The following is an 18,490-nucleotide window of genomic DNA, read 5'->3' as shown; positions in this document are numbered from 1 at the left end:
TGTTGGAATTGCCGCTGGCCCGCCGCACCAAGACACCACGATTCCTCCGATCGTTGCTCCAGCTTCTAAGTACTAGCCTTAGCCTTCACTTTTTAGAGTTAAGCGAACCATGGATACTTTGTCACCACTGAACCCACAGGCGATAACCATCTTTCTTATCATAATATCATCGCGTTGGCGACTTGAGATGGCAATATCTTCTAAGCTACCAGTAGGCAGTCCCAGTTCATCTTCAACCGCAAAACCCGCCCAATCGAACCGAAAATAAATGGGTCGGGTGGGTCGGTCTTCCTTGTTGTACGGACGGCGGTGGTTCCATTAAACGGTAACCCGACACGGTAAGATTAGCCTGCGGGTTGACACTTAACCCCGCCCAACCCCACCGATGCCCACCCCTAATAATAGACGATACGTGTTTATGTTTAAGAAAATTGATCAAAATGATTATTTTTTAAATACCAGTTTTTTAGTATCACGAATATTCGATTTTGATCAATTCAACCATTTATATTTGATTTCTAATTCAAATCAATTTCTCTTAACAAATTATATTCACACACTTCAAATAATTTCTCTTATACGTTTTTAATTTTTTAATATTTTTGAAACACCATTAACACTAGTTAGAAAAATATTAAAAAATTAAAAGGATATGGAAAAAATAATTTAGAATGTGTGAATATAATCTCTCTTTCCCTTAAGTTTAAGGTCAATTATAAATTTTCTACTCTTGTTTTACCTATGAGTGTAAATAAAATTGTAAAAATATTTATTTAGGCTAAAATGAGAGCACCCCACTCCTAAATTGGAGAAATTCTCTCTTACAATTAGTGGCGTTACTTGACCTATCATTACTTACTATGTGTTTATAAAGTGAACCACCTATATTTTTTTGTGGTCCCTGTGGTGACAAGCCACTTTCAATGTGACCTTTGTGGTGAACAAGCTATTAATTAAACTCTAGTGGTAAGCCCTGTTAGCAATTGAGGTTCAAATCCAAAGTTCCGTTAGTCTTCCGTTAAATAAAATCATGTGACTATCACATGTAGATTGGTCAAAATTAAGTTTATTTATTTTGGAAAATGAAAAGACAAAAACATGATTGAATTAAAATAAAACTACAAATAAAAGAAACTTGTAAAGATAAAAAAACCTAGTAGTTCCCATATCTCATCTCAGGCTCCCAACCACCGCCATAGCCACTAGTGGACCTCCTCCACCGCCATAACCATCACCCCAATTTGATAGCATATGTATCTCAACTTATATAATGCAGAAAAATCACATACGCACAAGAATAACTTAAAGAGTTAAAGACAATGGGTGAAATGCAGTATATATGCATTCAGACGGGTGAAAGGCATTGTAGAATTAAAGACAATGGGTGAAAGGCATTGCAGAAAATTTAATCTTCAGGTCTACCTTCGCATATGAACTTCAAGAGCGTAAGAAAGTTAAAGAATTAAAATTCAAAGAAGATTAAGAAAAAATTGAAAGGTTGTGCTGACACACCCCGACCAAAATCAAGGCATGCTGGACCCATCCTGGGAAGTTCTCATGTGAGTTCCCAGAAACAAAACCGTGAGGTCGTGGTCGGGACCCAAAGTGGACAATATCGTGCTACGATGGAGTTGAGCCCGGGATGTGGTGGGGGCCTAGGTCGGAATGTGACATGTGTACTGCCCGACTAGGGCCTACATAAAACCACATTACCAATTAAAGACAAAACTGAAAGACATTTATGCATTCAAACTGATACAAATTGATACAAGAATGAAAATTCAAGTAAGACTAAGGGTTAGTTTGGTATTGATGTGCTTTGAAAAAAACTGATTCTGTTGTGCTGTAAGAATAAGCAGCTGTGAAATAAAACAGTATGGGTTTTTCTTCCTTTCTTTTCTTTCTTCTTTTTCTTTCTGCCAAAAAGTTCATGATTGTTTCCTTTTTCCTTTTCTTTGTTTCCCTTTCTTTCTAGCTTTTTCATTCTTCTTTCTGTATATTTCGTTTGGCCTCAATGTTTCTGGCTTTTCTTCCATTTTTCATCAATGATCCTTCTTGAAATTTCAAAGTCCTCACCCACCTTCGTCCCTTCGCATTTCTCTTTCAGTTCCGGTGATCTGGAACCTTCGTCCTTACTCCCATTTCTATTTCCTGCATTTCGATTTCCAGGGCATTACATGTTTTGGAAGTGCATTGGTGGATGGGTGGGTGGGATTTTGGTTATCATCCAGCAGGGAGTGGGTTGGGATCATGGTCTGCGAGGTGGCGGTGGGTGTATTTGGTGGGGATTAGGAGAGAGATGGGGTGGCGAATCTAGGGAGTAAGAAGAGATGGAGGGGATGGGGTGGTGAATCTGGTTAGTACGGTGCCAAAGAACGATTGGAGAAAGGGGGTGGAGTCCAGAATTGGGATGAAGGAGAAAGAGAAGGTAAGGTTGCCATTTTGAAAAAAAAATCATTTAATGGCACTGTTCACCCGTATATTGTGATAAAAAGCTGGTTTTCCAAAGCTGGGTTTCCTGCTTTGCCTTTTTAGCTTTTTTTCATCCAAAACTATGAAAAAAAAGTTGATTTTGAAAGATTACCAAACACAAAAAAACTGGGTGCTTTTTTTCATACTTGCTTTTTAAAAAAGTTAAGCAGTATCAAACTGGTACTAAGACTCTAACTTATGATCAAAGACGTGTTGGCATTAAAAAAAAAATCGTATATTAGAATTATTAGGATTTCCAAATGAAATTAAACCATACCTAAGAAATTAGGTGCAACTTCACCTTCACCTTCACCTTCACCTCTTCTCCAAGCCATTGACGTAGTTTTACAAGTTTAGTTTTAGTCTTTGCATTCAAGTTTTTTTTCTGTAAAATCTAATTTCAATTAAACCCTAAATTATACTAGATGTCCAATGAATAAGATGTAATTTGGATTGAAATGACGAATTTCACCTTTCATGTGATAGTTACGTAAGTTTATTTAACAGAAGACTAACGGAAATTTGGATTTAAACCTCAATTGCTAACGAGACCCACCACAAAAGTTTAATTAAAAGCTTTTTCACCACAAATGTCACATCGAAAATGGCGTGTTACCACAAAGATTACGAAAAAATTTGACCTTAACAAAAACTTGCCCTGTGGTTAAATGGTTGCAAGAGAATATCTATATGGGCATCATATGAGATTAAAAATTGAAAAATTAAAAATAAATAAATAAAAAAGAGACTGACTTTCCAGACTGGCCACTGCAAGTCTGCAACCAATTTCCAATGTTAGATCACTGGCCTACTTTTAACACACTTATGGAACCCCACTTCAACCCATGATGTCTCTTTCTTCTTCTCCATATCCTTTTTCCATTTTGTGTTCATACCTATGATTTTATTCCTTCCCTTTGTTCTTTGAAACGGGAAAGAGAAAAATGTAATTGTAGCAACAAAAACCAATTTAGTTATATACAAAATATGTGATTAATGTTAATTCTAATGATGCTAAATTATACGCAAGAATAATTCAGTAAAATTTGAATCTCCCTAATAGCAAGTTTGTCATTAATTTATTCTCTACCCGTTATAAATATATAGTTGTTTCAAATAACAATTATAGTCGAGAATAATTTGGAAATTCAATGTTTATTCATTGGGCAATATTTATGCAATGGTAATGTAACTAAGAAAGGTAAACTAGCAAAATCAACGAATATATCAACAGAGAAGTTAGTTATTAACCAAAAGAACAATTAAGGAATGATGAGCATGATCAATGGAGATAGACAAAGTGTGATGATGTGAAGGTAAAAGAGTTTAACGTCGGTGAAAAATGAAATTTTACAAAAGCTTATAAAAGGTTGGGTTACTGTCATATTGTTAATTGGTTTTATAGTGGAACCTCAACTTTTTTCATGGTATCAAAGTATATTTGCTCATGTGTGAAACCCAACAGCCATAAGTTCTCCATGTCACCCAATTCTTAGTGTTCATATGTTTGACTTGAAAATTCGTTACACGTGAGGTTGAATAACTCCTATATTACTAATTATTTTTCACATCAGTGAAAGAAGAAACCTTGCACGAACTTATAAAAGGTTGAATAACTCCTATATTACTAATTATTTTTATAGTAAAACTTCAACATTTTTCACGAAAATGATCGAAGCATGATTAATGAATTTGATATATCAGGATAGCTCTTTACAATTAAACGAAGAAAAAAAAAAGTAATTCAAGAAACACTTGTATTTAAAAAGAAAAGTAATTCCAATGACAAAAGATAGATATTTTGGGAAGAGAAAACAAAGAGTGGAACAAATTATAAAATATCTAATACGTAATGACAATTTACTGTCAGAATGAGAGGTTTCAGTCTTTCAGATGAGTGCTGCTGCTACTGCTTGAGCCCACACGGGTAAAACGTATCCTTTTCATACTCGAAATTTGCAAACTCATCAACTTATCTCCCTCTATAAGAGGGCATCCACTTGTTCATGTCCCTCAAACCATCACACAGAAACATTACATACGAAAGTTTGAGGGAGCTTTAGACACGGTTCGTTCATAACCATGGCTAAATATCACACTGATGGTTTGCCAATGGCTTCCTTCGTCGTCGTCTTCTCTCTCTTCACTTCTAGTTTCATCATCCCTCTTTCGGAAGCTCAGATGGTTCCAGCCATTTACGTGTTCGGAGACTCGTTAGTGGACGTCGGTAACAACAATTACCTAAAAATTTCTCTTGCCAAGGCAAATTTTCCTTATAATGGGATTGATTATCCTGGCAAAGTAGCCACGGGGAGGTTTGGTAATGGCAAGAATTCTGCAGATTTTCTTGGTAGGTTTAACATATCATCAGTTAATAAATCATGACTAGTGACAACTATGCATGTTGAGAGAATGAGAGGGTACGTAGTATGTATAATCTTGTTATCTTTTGTTTGGCAGCCGAGAAAGTAGGATTACCACCGTCACCACCATACCTGTCACTTGTATCCAAGTTCAACAAGCAAAAGAAGTCATTCGTCAATGGAGTTAGCTTCGCCTCCGGAGGAGCTGGAATCTTCAATGGTTCAGATAAACAATTTGTAAGTGCAATGAATTCAACACTCTTTCAAAAGAAAAATAACGCTACAGACCCAACAAAAGAGAAAGAAAAATATCATCCTTGCTTTAGCACAGGTTAATATATTCCGCTAAAAATGCTTTAGAATCCAATTCGTTTTTTACATGAGCTGGGTAGGATCCTTGTAACCCTACTTATGAAAGTTGATGAAAAAGCTTTCACAAGAAAAGTTGGGTGTTATTTTTTAGCACCTTTTTTTTTTTTTTTTTTTTTTGGTCAATTTAGCACCTTCTTATAAAGAGAAATCTTTTGTAGTGGAACCACTGTCATGTGACGTTATCATTTTACAAATTATAATGAGCGAATCTGAAATCTGATGCGTCACTAACGATACACTCTTCTCTATCCTGAATATAACGCTCATCACGTGACTTGGCTTGCGAAGGGAAAATCGAATCTCTGTCCAACAACTAATGCTTTGCCTATTTTGCTCTTGCTGTCACAGCGTCAGTCAATACCTTTGTCATACCAAGTAAACTACTACTCAGAAGTACATCAAAACATTGGACTACAGTTAGGATCCAAGGGCGCCAAAGTCCATCTTTCAAAATCTCTGTTTTTGATCGTGATTGGAAGCAATGACATCTTCGGCTACATCAAAAACTTCAAGCTCCAAAGCGAATACACGCCGCAGCAGTACGCAGTTTTGATGGCGTCAAATCTAAAGGAACAATTACAGGTAACGGGAACACATTGGCTTAGCTCCATGTTTGCATAGTGAATCTTCAGTTGCACTTCAATGCTTGATGTGTTTCTTTCTTCATTGTTTGGCAGAGAATACATGCTCTCGGCGCCCAAAAATTTGTAGTTGTCGGGACTGGGCCGGTTGGATGCTGTCCGGCGCAAAGGGATTTAGATACAGAAGAGTGCAATGATGGCGCAAACTCATTGTCTGTCATGTACAATGAAGCCCTTAAGTCCATGTTGCAGCAATTGAAACCGGCGTTGGGCATAAGCTACACCCTCTTGAACACTTACACTGTCTTGACTAATATCGTGCAAAACGCAGCTTCTTACGGTACTCATATGTTCTTTTCCTTCTTCATAAGCAGAAATAATCTATGTACAATTCCATCAAGCATGTTGTGTAGTTAAACCATCAATTTGAATCCATATCAATCATGATAACCGATATTTAGCCGCCCTTTAGGAAACTAGAGGAAGAATTTTAAGTTAACTCGACTGACAAACCAAAAATTTCGCATTCGATTTCAGGATTTACAGAGGCTAAAGCTGCATGCTGTGGGATTGGGAAGCTTAACGCCCAGGGTCCTTGCCTGCCAGTTGCATCCTTGTGCTCCAACAGAAGGGACCATGTCTTCTGGGATTTTTACCATCCTTCACAGGCAACTCATGGCATCATAGTGGAAAAATTTTTCGATGGCCCTTCAAAATACGCATCCCCAATGACTGTGAAGGAGTTAATCGCTCTTTAAAATGCTCGGGCCAGACTCCAAACGAAAGACGCAATCTCGATATGATATGGCTTTGTTAGGAGGTTATACTTGGGCTAAGTTCATGTGCAGTAAAGAGTGAATGAATGAGTTTACATGTGTACCATTACAAAACAAGCAAAGCATCATGACAGATTTTGAAATGCAAAGGAAACGATTATATTCCAGCATCATGCGCTTCGTATGACATCAAAATTTGAGTTACTTATACCTAAGAGAAAAAATGATAGAAGAATTATCTGGCCCAATGATTGAACCTTTCTCTTGGATGGAGAAAGGAAGATATCGTTGTCATCCATTGACGGTAGAGACAATGCTTCAGTCCTCATAAATTGCCAACCAGATACAACTTTTTATCTTTCTGCATTCACAATTGTGGGAAAATTATCTGGAAAGCTCATAAAGTTTCCTGGAAAAAAAGAAGATAAAGTAATAACTTTGGGGTTTAATTACCTTTAGTAATTTTTTAAGGCTCAGTTGGAAATAAATCCCGAAAAAACGAGCCTACATCGCCTTTGCAAAAATCAAATGCCAGCATCTTGTCCACTACATTCTGCAATTGAATTAAGGAAAAAAAAATCATAAAGATATAGAAACTTGTACAATTAAAACAGAAATATATGATTGAAAAATGTTATTCCGTCGTATTGTAGGATTGCCACATTCCATCTCATGGTTTTGCAGGGCAAGTGTTACTAATGTCATGTTTTCAATTCTGAATCACAGATTCAGTTTTGGGATTAAAACCTGGTATTGCTGATCCATAGCTGATACGTTCTCATTGCACAATCGCTCAACGTGTTTATTGTTTCCAAGAGCGTCCAATATAAATGATGCTCTTTGAATAACTTCCTCGGGGACACCTGCATAACCAGTACAATTAGTTCTACTGGAAAATTAGAGCAGCCACCAAGAGTCCATAAAGATTTTATTCACAAGAAGGAAATAACCCACAGACTCATTTCATGAATTTGCACATGTATATGCATGAGCACATATGCATGTGTGCGCTCGCCCATGGATGTGTGTGTGTGTGTGACACAAGGAAAACTCAATGGAACTTTTTCCCCTGTTTCTAAAAATTGCGAACACAAGTTTTAAGCTTTGGAAAAGTACCAGCAAGTAGAGCACAATGCAGACCTGCAGGATGTAAAGAGACTGATTACAAATAACATTATCCAAATCGGCATTCCCAACTTAGTTGTTGCATTAATATACATATATACAGGTGCTAAAACACTTTCTGGTCAGTATTTCAATAAGGCACTTATCATGCTTTATCTTTTACGCAGTTGAACCAAGCAAGTTCTTATTAAACCCTTAGCATTCATTTTCTCTCTCTCTCTCTATCTCTCTCTCTCTCTCTCTCTCTATATATATATATATATATATCACACACATATACAAGTACACACAATATACATGTATATATTTGGTCAAGCTCTATCACAATACTCACCGTAGCTAAGAAGTGCATGCCCAGGAACTAGCCTGCAAGAAATGAAGGTGAAATTACATACATTAAATAGAAAAATTGCATTGAACAGCAGTGAAACATAGAAAATCAACATATCCATGAGCTTGGAATCAGAGAGGTTGCTAATAATGACTGTACACTTCATAAAGCTATATCTGATAATTTGAGTCTAAGACGCAGTTAAAACTGTTTTGACCCAGGAATTATAATCGCCTACTGGTTCTGTAATTGAAGCAACTAGAGTGCCATCCACTGACACAATTATCTCACACAAGAAAACAAGTTAGCAAGATATAGATACATGCCTAGTGGTCAGATGATACAGAATTAATGCAGACTGAATATGCTAAGATTAAAGAACATGTTTTAAGCATGAACGCTGTGATCCAAACCACCATAGGCATAAACCTCGTACGGAATACCATCTAATTTGGTACTGACAGAATGCCACATTTCCTTTGCAGCAATGCAACGTATAGAGGTAATGAAAGTTTACCTATATAGGAATACAATATCCTCAATATCTGTAGAGTTCTCAGGCCTCAGCACACTCATAGTGTAAAATTTGATATTCTTGGACTGAAATAAGAACAAAAAGATATTACCCTTCATTCTTACGCAATTCAAGTATGGAAGTATTGTATAGTAACTCAAGCTTTACTTACTTTAGGTAAACAACTCTCACTGAATAACTCAGTCAGATGAGTGCACACCAGAACCTACAAAATAAATTGCAAAGCTCAATACAAAATGACCTTTAATTGGAAGAAATAGATGGTACTTGTAACACGATCCTCATGGTATGAAGAGGAGCCTGAAACCTTTGGGGGGTCATCATATGAAACCAAGTAGTTTATAGTTCCACCGAGCAAACCAACACCATCTGAAACAACAATGAGAACATTACACTAATGCAACTGCTAAACTCAGACCAAGAATTTTTTCTTGTTTGCGAGGGAGTGTGGAAAACTAACCTTCTGTAAGAGTACCTTTACCAAATTCATCAACGAGGCACAAAGACCTTGAAGTCGCCTGCCTGTTAATTTTCTCAAATGAATGCATGCGAATCAAATGGAATACTTATGTTAATACTGTGCATGGATATAACCAGAAAGAAGGCAACCAATAATTAGTGATCATAACTGTTCAACGTAATTATCCAAGTCATTTGTTATTGAACAAAAGTCACGTTTCTTTAACACAATGATATTGTGCTACCATAATTAGTTAGTAGTCTCAGAAAATGCAAATGATTTTTCATTCTTAACAAGTACTATGCCTTTCAAAAATACTCTTGCACATGCCAATAAGATAATCTTATAACTGGAGCACATAGAGTTATGCCTATACTACTAAAAAGACGCAAGTTCAGGTTTATCACACATAATATGATTACAATTTAGCACAGGGAAGCCTAACGAGTATACCTTAGCATCATCCCTACTTGATGCAAATCAATCATAAATGTTGACTTTTCGGCACTCATAAACTTGCTTCCCATTGCGCAAAATATTCTGTAAATAGAAATAGAAACTATGGTTATTGTACTTTTGACCAATATCATACAAGGATAACACTGTACATAAGAAAGCTGTCGGTATGTGGATCAAACCTATCAGTCAAGCCAACAGTTGCAGAATCCGCTGGTACAAAACTTCCTATGTGGGACAGGAAAACAATTAAAGCTACCTGAAAAAGGAATTTTTGTCAATATGTGTAGATCTGCAAAAATTTCTATGCTAGAGGCATAGCTAATGCCCATCTATGTGAAAGAGACACCAAAAATCAGCAAGAGGACTACCATAGAACGAAATTAAGTTCAATACCAACATCAACATTCAGCATGGTATTTGCACAAAAACATTCAAATATTTCTGACATGGCACAAAGATCCTAAAAGAGAATGTCCTTGTTACATAAATTGTCATTAGCTTCATTACCCCTGCCTATCTGAATCATTGATTTGTCACAAGTCACAACCACCTGAACCAAGAGATTAGATGCTTGGAAAGAAGTTCCAATATTTCATATCCAGATAAAATATTGTGGACTTGTAGAACTTAAATGAATGATGAATGATAGAAACACAGCCCCACAAACCAAACACATATTAAAAAGGACACGTGCGCGTGCGGGGCGGGTAAGAAGGGGGGGGGGGGGTGGTGATGTTGGTGGTGGGTTGGGGGGACAGAGGGAGGGAGACAGAGACAGCCTTACTGACCTGCTTTATGTAGATGCTTTTCCCTGAATAGTTAGGACCAGTGATGATATTAATTCTTCCTGGAAAGAAAGAAGCATTGGAAACCAAAGATGGGAATTGTTATATTCCTGAACTGAGCCAAACCATAATTAAATATGGCAATTAAATGTATAATTCCATTACCATCATTTTCGATCTTTGTGTCATTCGGAACAAATGTGTCTACAGTCATTTCCTGCAAAACATGTCTGGAAATTGAAAAACTCTTGTTACTATCCCTACGTAAATAAATAACCACTAGAAGTATTGTCCATCAAATAATGCAAATATATCATGCGTGTCTCACCTTCCGTTTTGTATATCAATCAAGCAATCCATAGTCAGCGTCGGCCTCACATAATTGTTTTGACGAGCAACCAGTGCCAATGACAAAAAGCTAAATGTCCGCATGAAGATATAAGTATTACTTAGTAAGACAAATATACTAAGACGAAAAAAATAATGAGATGCGGGAAGGGAAGGGACTAGGCCGGAGCACTGATACTGAAATGATTCTCACCAATCAAGTTCAGCTGCAAAATTTACAGCCTTAAGCAGGTGTTCTGAAAATAGAAGTATATGCGACACCAAATCTCGAGTGATTGCCCTCTCCATATCTTTATCAATAAATTTGATGAATGAAACATTTGTAGAGAAAAGATAATAAAAATTAAAACCAGCATGAAAATTCTGACTGTCTCATTAATTAAATAGTATTAAATTTAAGTTATGGGCTTACTAGGCTGCTATAACACAATATTGATGTTCAGACTATCATGCATTACCTAGTATTTTATGATAGATATCTCCCAGCAAATTATCCAGCTCTCGTGTCTTTGGTGTATAATAAAAGAACCTTTTTGTTTCTCCTTCTGCATCAGAGAACTAATTTTGATGGCTATATTACCTCATAAAAATGCATATTAGTTATAGAGACTAAACTATATTTCAACTCACAGCAAATTCGAAATCTTGAACCTTCTCCAGGGTAGCTTCATCAATTTTTTCTTCGAAAATGCACATCAAGTATCCTACAAATCAACAGTAAATAAAAGGCATTTAGAAAGTGTGCAGGGAAATACCACAATAAAACATAAAAGTCATTTTTGAAATTTCATCATGTACAGGTTATCTGACAAATAAGGGGCAATCTTTCTGGGGAGAATCTAAATAAAATGCATCTCACCCAACAAAATTCTTTTTAAGATGGTACAAAATTAAAACCAACCTATCTGATGTATATAAACAATACAAGGAGCAAGCTTGTCTTTGTACAGCTGAGGAAGTCTTTCAAGTTCCATTTGAGACACCTGCAAGGCAATTGTAAGATCAAAAGAATCTTATTTAGTAACTAGTAAGTAAGTCAGACTTCAATCCACTTTCTAATTAGGTCTATAAAAGAACTGTATAACAGTTACCTGTTCTAAAAATTCAGGCAATTCCTCATATATTTGCCTCAGCTCATCTAACTATAAAAGAAGATAAGGGAATTACTTGTTAGCATTACAAATAATTCAAATTCAGCCAAACCCAGCAGTACAGACTACAGATATATCAAGACACATAAAAGTTGAACACATAAATTATACCCCTTCAATATTGAACTAACAGAAACGCTACATGAAACTAACCTCATAAACAAAATGTAAATATAAAACTAAAACCAACAATGGGTAGATGACGCTGAATATGCAATCTGATTGAACAATTAAGAATGGGAATTTGGGACTTATGCCTAACCTCGTCACAGAAGTCATCTTTCACAATCGTCTCATATCCCTTCTCTTTACTTCTACTTACATCTAGAACACCAATTACCTACAAAAGACATTGTTGATATTACGATAATAACGCATTAAAGGGAAACAATTTTGAAGATTAAAACCAATAAGAGTAGCAAACATTTGTTATGTTGGCTTGAAGCATAACTAAATGAAGACAAAAGATTCTTCACTTTCCAATTATACATATGTCATTCAGAGAATCCTGGGCGTAAGAGGAAATGGAAATAAGTTCCACAACCACCGAAGGCTAAACCAGGTATGACACACCTTCTCACCAACCTGGGATGCAAACAATTTACAGGGAACTGAATAAAAAATCTCAGAAACCATTCTCAATCTTATTAGGGAAACTTAAGGAAAAATCAAATGAAATTCTCTCTAGAGTTGTTTTACCACATGAGGTGCGGACTGTAGGGTTTTAGACATGGTTTTGTTCAACTAAAGATTAGTCCCTTCTTCTTATGGGATTCACACTTATCAAATTTCATTTTGATGTTGCAAGAACAGCTGTAAAAAATGAAGAATGCTTCATAAACTTACCAATTCATATACATAAGCCAGCTCGGTTGTAATGCATGAAGCAGCCTGCATAAATTCAGACAACGGACCAAGAAACAAATTAGTATATAAGAATAACAGAAAGAGAAGGTAGAACAAACAGAATATGCAACAAAATAAATATCATCATACCTTCTCAACAATGTCCAAATTGAAGTACTTTGCATGCTCTTGAAGACTCTCTGAAACACCTACTTCAAATATCTTGTTTACATGCAAGAGTGAACAAACACTCTACAAGAAAATCATAAAGAATTCTTTTAGTCAAAAGAGGAAAGCTTTCTCTGAACATTGCGCAACACTGTTATACCACTCTTTATAAATTCTGCTGAGGTTCAATTAGCCCTTCTTTGTAAGAGACAAAAACCTTACTAACAAATATGGAAGAAAAATACAACTAAGTAGGACAAGCTCCCTCAAATGAAAACACATACTACAATTTGTTTACCCCCACCCCAAATTGAGATAAATTCAACTAGAAGCAATATCTCTGAAATGTTTCGACACTGGCAAAGAAAGTCTCTCAAAGAATATGAGAATCTAATTCTAAAAGTCATGCATAAATTTATTTTCTTACATAATAGCAAAGAAAGACTCTCAAAGACTAAGAGAATCTAATTCTAAAAGTCATGCATAAATTTATTTTCTTACACAATGTTAGCATGTTTACCATTAAGAGTTGAACTTTGGTTGCTGATTTGAAAACTTCATCCCAGTAAAAGCTAAAAAAAAAAGATATTTTCTATGTCACCTAACTTAAAGCTAGGAAAGAGGTATGATGCCATACATGATCTAAGAATCAAAGTTTATAAGATAGTTGAGGTTGACGTGAAATCATGGCACGTTTCATGAACAAAAATGCACAACTCATTTGAAGTGGACATGAAATCATGGCAAGTTTCATGAACAAAAATGCACAACTCATTCTATTCTTCATAAGGAGCTTGGTGTTTGTCTTACTGGGAGTTCGACAAGTGCCACACAGGAAACTAATCAGCGAAGAGAATTAGAGGAAGTATGGTATATCATAGTGAACATGACATTAATGTTTGATCGTTAAGGTTTTACTAAGTTCTAAACACAAGCACATCTAGAGGTAAAAATGAATTGTAACACCATCCAGTAACCTAAGTGTATCTTGAACTCCTGATTTGCCTGATGGATAGAAGACATTTAACAATCAGGAAAAAGGGTTAAAGGCGCATAGCATAGCTAAAAACATACCTTTAAAAAAGCTGTCCAATCACTGCTGGTACATATCGAGCTCGGAGAGTTGAATTTCTTCAAAAAAAAATATGTAAGCTTCAACTTAAAAATTACAGACAACATTCGCAAAACAGACATTGCCAGATCTACACAGCCATTCCTATAGTAGAAAGATAACAAATAGGAAAATATAGTTATCGCTATGCTGGTCAATATTTGGCATAAAAGCCACAACTGTGTTTAAAAACTAGATGGCACACTATAATCAAACATTCCTTGTTTTCAAAACAGAAACAATGAGTATGGAAAGTTTTAACATAAGTAATAAACCAATTGAGCAAACAGGGATAACTGATATTTAGTTGCACAGAAAGAGCTCTAGTTTTAACCAGACTCCAGTTGTAGCTACAAATCTACCAACCATAACATTTACTTTTGGAAAGAAATCCAGACACAAAGCAGCAGAAGGAGAATAATTAGTATAGTGAATGGTACCTTGAGTATGTGAGGAATGTCCTTTACAGATTTCAGAGTTCCATGTAAAGAATTTATCAATTCTTCAGAAGAAAGAAAGAATGATATCTTTATTGTCAAAGAAAATAGCTTTATGCTAATGATTCGAAGTCAATTCTGTATTATAAAACATTTCATTCAAATGTGTGAGAGGCAATATTTGCTCTTAATGCACTGATCTCAATTTGAAATCAATTAACTAACATGATTCAAACTATTATTAATCTTCTTGGCTACCAGATACAAGTCATATTTAAGCAGTAGTGTAGTTTAACAATGAAAGGATACGGCATTGAGACGGTTGTTCAAAACTTCAAGGTCAAGTATTGGCCTCAAGAACCAGCTTCTGGTATGAGAAAAATTAACATTCGTTAAAAGGACTTTGGGTTAGAGATAACATCCAAGGCAGTGACATCACACAGTTCTCTTTCACAAAGTCTACCTCAAGAGACGTCTCCCCATTGGCGTCACACACTGAATTTAAATATGAGTAAATTAGCTTGATATAAAGGTGGGAAACCCAGCCAACCAAGAGAGAAAAATGTGAAAGATCTACTGACCTTATTCATCATACCAAATACAGAGAACCTGCAACTAAAACACATCAGAATAGTTTTCAAAGGAAACTATCCAGAAAATTATTCAGAAATTACCCTTCTTTTGCTCTACCAATCCCCATATGGCTTGGATGCTTATCTGTTAGGAATATCTGCAGTGCCTCATGAGCCGCTGCATCCAGTTTAAGGAAATTATTTCTATTTTGGTAGTGAAGGAGTACATTTTGTTGCAAGTATCATCCCTGAATTAATTAACCAACCCCACCCACAAGAGTAAAATGAAATAAAGGAATCTAAACATTGTAAACAACACAAAAAGATACAGTGACACTTCTATAACAGAATCAATTGCAATGGATGGGTTCCCACTTTCCATTTGTCCAAGCGTATCTACAACCCTTTCATTCTCTAATATGGCAAGAAGGCCACCACTACTACGAACTTGAACATCACTTCCCATGTCCATCATAGAACTCAACTACGGTTGACAAACAAAGAAAGATATTCATTGTCAATACAGGATAAAGACATCCATCGTTGTTTAAGACAAAAGGAAGATAGATATGTATAGAACACAAAATACACATATTATAGATCATGCGCGCGCACAGAGCACATCCATGACCTAGGAGGCATGAATAAGCTAAGTGTAATATCCTGGGGTTAAAAACACCAGTTGGACCACAATACAAAAGGATTTATAAGCTATGAAATATAAATATACAGCTATCTAACGTACATAGCAAATTCTCTCCTTGATGTTTAATCCATCATCCATCCCTGTTACTCGAAGGTATATCAATCTGTAAATTGAGCAACAAAATTAACAACATGATGATGATAAAGATGAAAAGTGAGAATGGGAATAAGAATGAAACACAGTGCCTGTATTAATCATAATAATAGTAGTTGTAATAGTAACAATAAGAATGAGAGAGAGAGAGAGAGAGAGAGAGAGCGAAGTGGGAGGGGTGACTTATCTGTCTATCATATTGATCACATAAACTTTTTTATGACACCACCAATAACACATAAAATTGTAGTTTATCAGCATATGATATAATGTTGGATAAACATGGACATGATAGAATGGAAATGCTGATCAATGATTTCATGGGAAGACATAAACTTACATTAAAAAGAGGCAAAGAAGGTTTGCCATCCAAAGGTTGAACATAGATGAAGTTTTAGATTTTGAATTTCGCTACCGAAAAACCATGTGAAGGAAATTGCACAAACGTACTTAAGAAGACACTCTGAATATTACAACCATGTGAGCTTTTGGAGAAAAAAAATGTTAAATATGCTCACGAAACTAATTGTTTTCAGCCTACTACACTTGGCCAAATTTAAAACTTCAGTTATGTTTAACAAAATCTTCAGAGCATGCATATCTGATTCTTTTACCTGTGCCATGCTTGCTCATAGCTAAATATTGAACTTTTCACAAGCTTTATTGTAAAAGCCTCAGTCATTCCATCTGCAATACTTTAGAAAGTAAACAGCTGTCCTCATGCTGAAATTCAGAACCTACCAATTAACAGCAACATACCACTTCGCTGTAAAGCGGACAAGAATGATTCTTCACTTTTAGTGCTTGTGTAAATGATAAGCGGCTTGGCTTGATATTTTACTGCATATAAAAACACATAAGATACATTTTATTACGCTCACTAAACTGAAACTGAAATAAAAGTGAAGGTATCAGACACAAGTAGAAGTTGAGTGAGAAGGAAACCCATCAAATCATCCAAATCAGAAAGTCCAGTACTAAACCAGCAGGGTAAAGGAAATTGACTGCCTAATGAGACATCAAAATCATACCCAAATCAATTAGGGGGAAGTCTGGGCTGCCATCTTCCCAAACTTCCAGCACGTGAAGCTGGCGAATACTAGAATCGTAATAAGAAACTCCAACACTGGAATGAAGGAGTTGCAAAGTCATCAATTTCAAATGCATTCTACTGCTTGATTGAGAATGGAATGTAAATATTAATATAATATATGGAATATACAATGAGTAACCACATTAACCATATGGCATATACAGACTGATACCAAACATTAGGTAAGGTAATAACTAAGGACTCACCGATGGCCATGTCGAATGCACGCCATATACACCTGCATTTGAACCCCAAAACAACAAAACAAAAAACAAGAAAGAAACAGATCAATTACTGCCGGTCAAGCTTGCTTAGCTAGTACTAGATAGAATTTAGCGCATTTATCCATAATTCAACAAAAAATGAAACAAAATAGGTGAACAGTTCAGTCTACATTTCTTGATTTTCTGGGCGGCCAAATGGAGGAAATCAAACTTTTGAGTCCAACTTAACTCAAATTTAACCTAACAAAGCAAATTGCGTCATTTTTTCTTCCAGTGAGTAGCGAATTCTGTATGATTTCCGTTTACTTCGTTATAAAATCAACGGAACCCGAACAACAAACAAAAACTTAATTAACTCTTCTTGTTTTCCTCCATTTTCTCGGCAACCAAACGGAAAGTGAGAAAATAAAATATGCGAGGTAGAGTAGTCGAGATGGACCTGAGGTTGAGCATCGGTTTCGTCCATCTCCTCCTCCATTTCGGAATCGAACCGCGCACAGGTTGACAGAGGGCAAAAAGGTCGAGCGAGCGAGCGAGCTAGCTCAGTCTGACTCGGACAGTCAGGAATTATGGGCGGGAGAAGTAGTGACTCGTTTATATAAGGCATCCATGGACGTAAAGCGGCACGTGTCAACTGAATCCGAATTGCGTCATTTTGGATGTATTTTTTCTCGAGAACGGTTTAAATTTTGAGATTTGTTATCACTTGAACGAGATGATGAGCAAAGATGTTTTCTTTTTTAGAAACAATTGTCTCTATTCCTAAGGAATACTTTTTTTTTTTTAACACCCCAAATGATGGTGATACTCACCACTTTATCTATCATCATTGAATTAGTTTAAATTTTAATATTGGTGTACTGGATAGAAATAAATCTCAAAATTTTAAATTCATCTAATGGTATCAAGTAGGGTGGTGAGCAATATGAGGATGTAAAAACAAAAGAGAGTCACACATCAGTGAGACATAAAACCTTGCAATGGCCTATAAGAGGTATTACAAATTAGTTTACGGTGAAACTCCAACTTCTTCATGGTAACAGAGCTAGATTGTCCTGTATATGAAGTTCAACGGCCACATGTGCTCCACGTCACCCAATTTGTATTGTCCACGTATTTAGCTTAAGATATTCACATTCTCATAAACAATACCACCACTTGAAAATAATGAGCAAAAATACATATTGCCCACGTATTTGGCTTGAGATATTCACATTCTCATAAACAATACCACCACTTAAAAGTAAGGAGCAAAAATACATCGGTGCTAAAGTCTTTGACATTAGCTTACTAAATAAAGCTGAATTATCTTCCTTCCTATTTTGATGCCTTCTAGTACCTTTTTTTATTCAATCTGAATCGTTAAACTAAATTCAAGGGTCAAAAGATATGCCACGTCTTACATGAAACAGAGAAACTATTTATCTGGGGAGTTAAGTGATATCTCCGGTGCGTCTGCACGCATGCGCAAGATAAAGTTTA

At 36.0% G+C, this 18,490-nt stretch overlaps 2 protein-coding genes across 6 annotated transcripts; one reads left to right on the top strand and one right to left on the bottom strand.

The window, feature by feature from the left end:
• Positions 1 to 4,471: 4,471 nt before the first annotated feature.
• LOC137743584 (GDSL esterase/lipase At5g55050) lies at positions 4,472 to 6,734 on the top strand. Its single transcript, XM_068483507.2, has 5 exons — positions 4,472 to 4,822; positions 4,933 to 5,072; positions 5,556 to 5,789; positions 5,885 to 6,128; positions 6,326 to 6,734. The coding sequence occupies exons 1-5, from the start codon at positions 4,555 to 4,557 to the stop codon at positions 6,544 to 6,546; spliced, it is 1,107 nt and encodes a 368-aa protein (XP_068339608.1). The 5' UTR covers positions 4,472 to 4,554; the 3' UTR covers positions 6,547 to 6,734.
• Positions 6,610 to 17,570, bottom strand: MSH5 (MUTS-homolog 5). Of its 5 annotated transcripts, none has more exons than XM_068483505.2 (35): positions 17,448 to 17,570; positions 16,991 to 17,022; positions 16,723 to 16,817; positions 16,451 to 16,531; positions 16,306 to 16,378; positions 15,638 to 15,701; positions 15,222 to 15,376; positions 14,995 to 15,096; positions 14,902 to 14,929; positions 14,784 to 14,815; positions 14,630 to 14,687; positions 14,324 to 14,410; positions 13,847 to 13,903; positions 12,755 to 12,856; positions 12,605 to 12,649; positions 12,021 to 12,098; positions 11,699 to 11,749; positions 11,509 to 11,590; positions 11,238 to 11,311; positions 11,066 to 11,165; positions 10,801 to 10,897; positions 10,588 to 10,677; positions 10,425 to 10,489; positions 10,263 to 10,321; positions 9,654 to 9,730; positions 9,469 to 9,555; positions 9,016 to 9,077; positions 8,863 to 8,924; positions 8,707 to 8,760; positions 8,538 to 8,620; positions 8,024 to 8,055; positions 7,681 to 7,704; positions 7,312 to 7,427; positions 7,018 to 7,117; positions 6,610 to 6,925 (listed from the first exon to the last, which is right to left on the bottom strand). In XM_068483505.2, exons 1-34 carry the CDS (start codon positions 17,484 to 17,486, stop codon positions 7,031 to 7,033), a joined length of 2,430 nt encoding a protein of 809 aa, XP_068339606.1. In that variant the 5' UTR covers positions 17,487 to 17,570; the 3' UTR covers positions 6,610 to 6,925; positions 7,018 to 7,030. The 5 variants fall into 5 exon arrangements, with proteins under 5 accessions (XP_068339606.1, XP_088536269.1, XP_088536268.1 ...); XM_088680143.1 differs by lacking the exon at positions 17,448 to 17,570 and adding an exon at positions 17,179 to 17,298; XM_088680141.1 differs by having other exon boundaries at positions 6,803 to 6,937.
• Between the last annotated feature and the right edge of the window lie 920 nt (positions 17,571 to 18,490).

This window comes from Pyrus communis, chromosome 11 (genome assembly GCF_041283825.1).
Source record: "Pyrus communis isolate YQ-2024b chromosome 11, ASM4128382v1, whole genome shotgun sequence".
Taxonomy (NCBI): domain Eukaryota; kingdom Viridiplantae; phylum Streptophyta; class Magnoliopsida; order Rosales; family Rosaceae; genus Pyrus; species Pyrus communis.
The sequence above is the reverse complement of the archived record's forward strand: the minus strand, read 5'-3'. Positions and strand labels throughout refer to the sequence as shown.

Bases quoted from the DNA above. Each gene is read 5' to 3' on its own strand.
- LOC137743584 (XM_068483507.2), top strand. From the start codon at position 4,555: ATGGCTAAATATCACACTGATGGTTTGCCAATGGCTTCCTTCGTCGTC. The intron at 4,823-4,932 runs GTAGGTTTAACA...TTTGTTTGGCAG, and splicing joins GAATTCTGCAGATTTTCTTG to CCGAGAAAGTAGGATTACCA. The intron at 5,790-5,884 runs GTAACGGGAACA...ATTGTTTGGCAG, and splicing joins ATCTAAAGGAACAATTACAG to AGAATACATGCTCTCGGCGC.
- MSH5 (XM_068483505.2), bottom strand. From the start codon at position 17,486: ATGGAGGAGGAGATGGACGAAACCGATGCTCAACCTCAG. The intron at 9,731-10,262 runs GTCAGTAAGGCT...TTCCTTTTTCAG, and splicing joins AAAGCATCTACATAAAGCAG to GTAGCTTTAATTGTTTTCCT. The intron at 7,118-7,311 runs GTTTTAATCCCA...ATTCAATTGCAG, and splicing joins CTATGGATCAGCAATACCAG to AATGTAGTGGACAAGATGCT.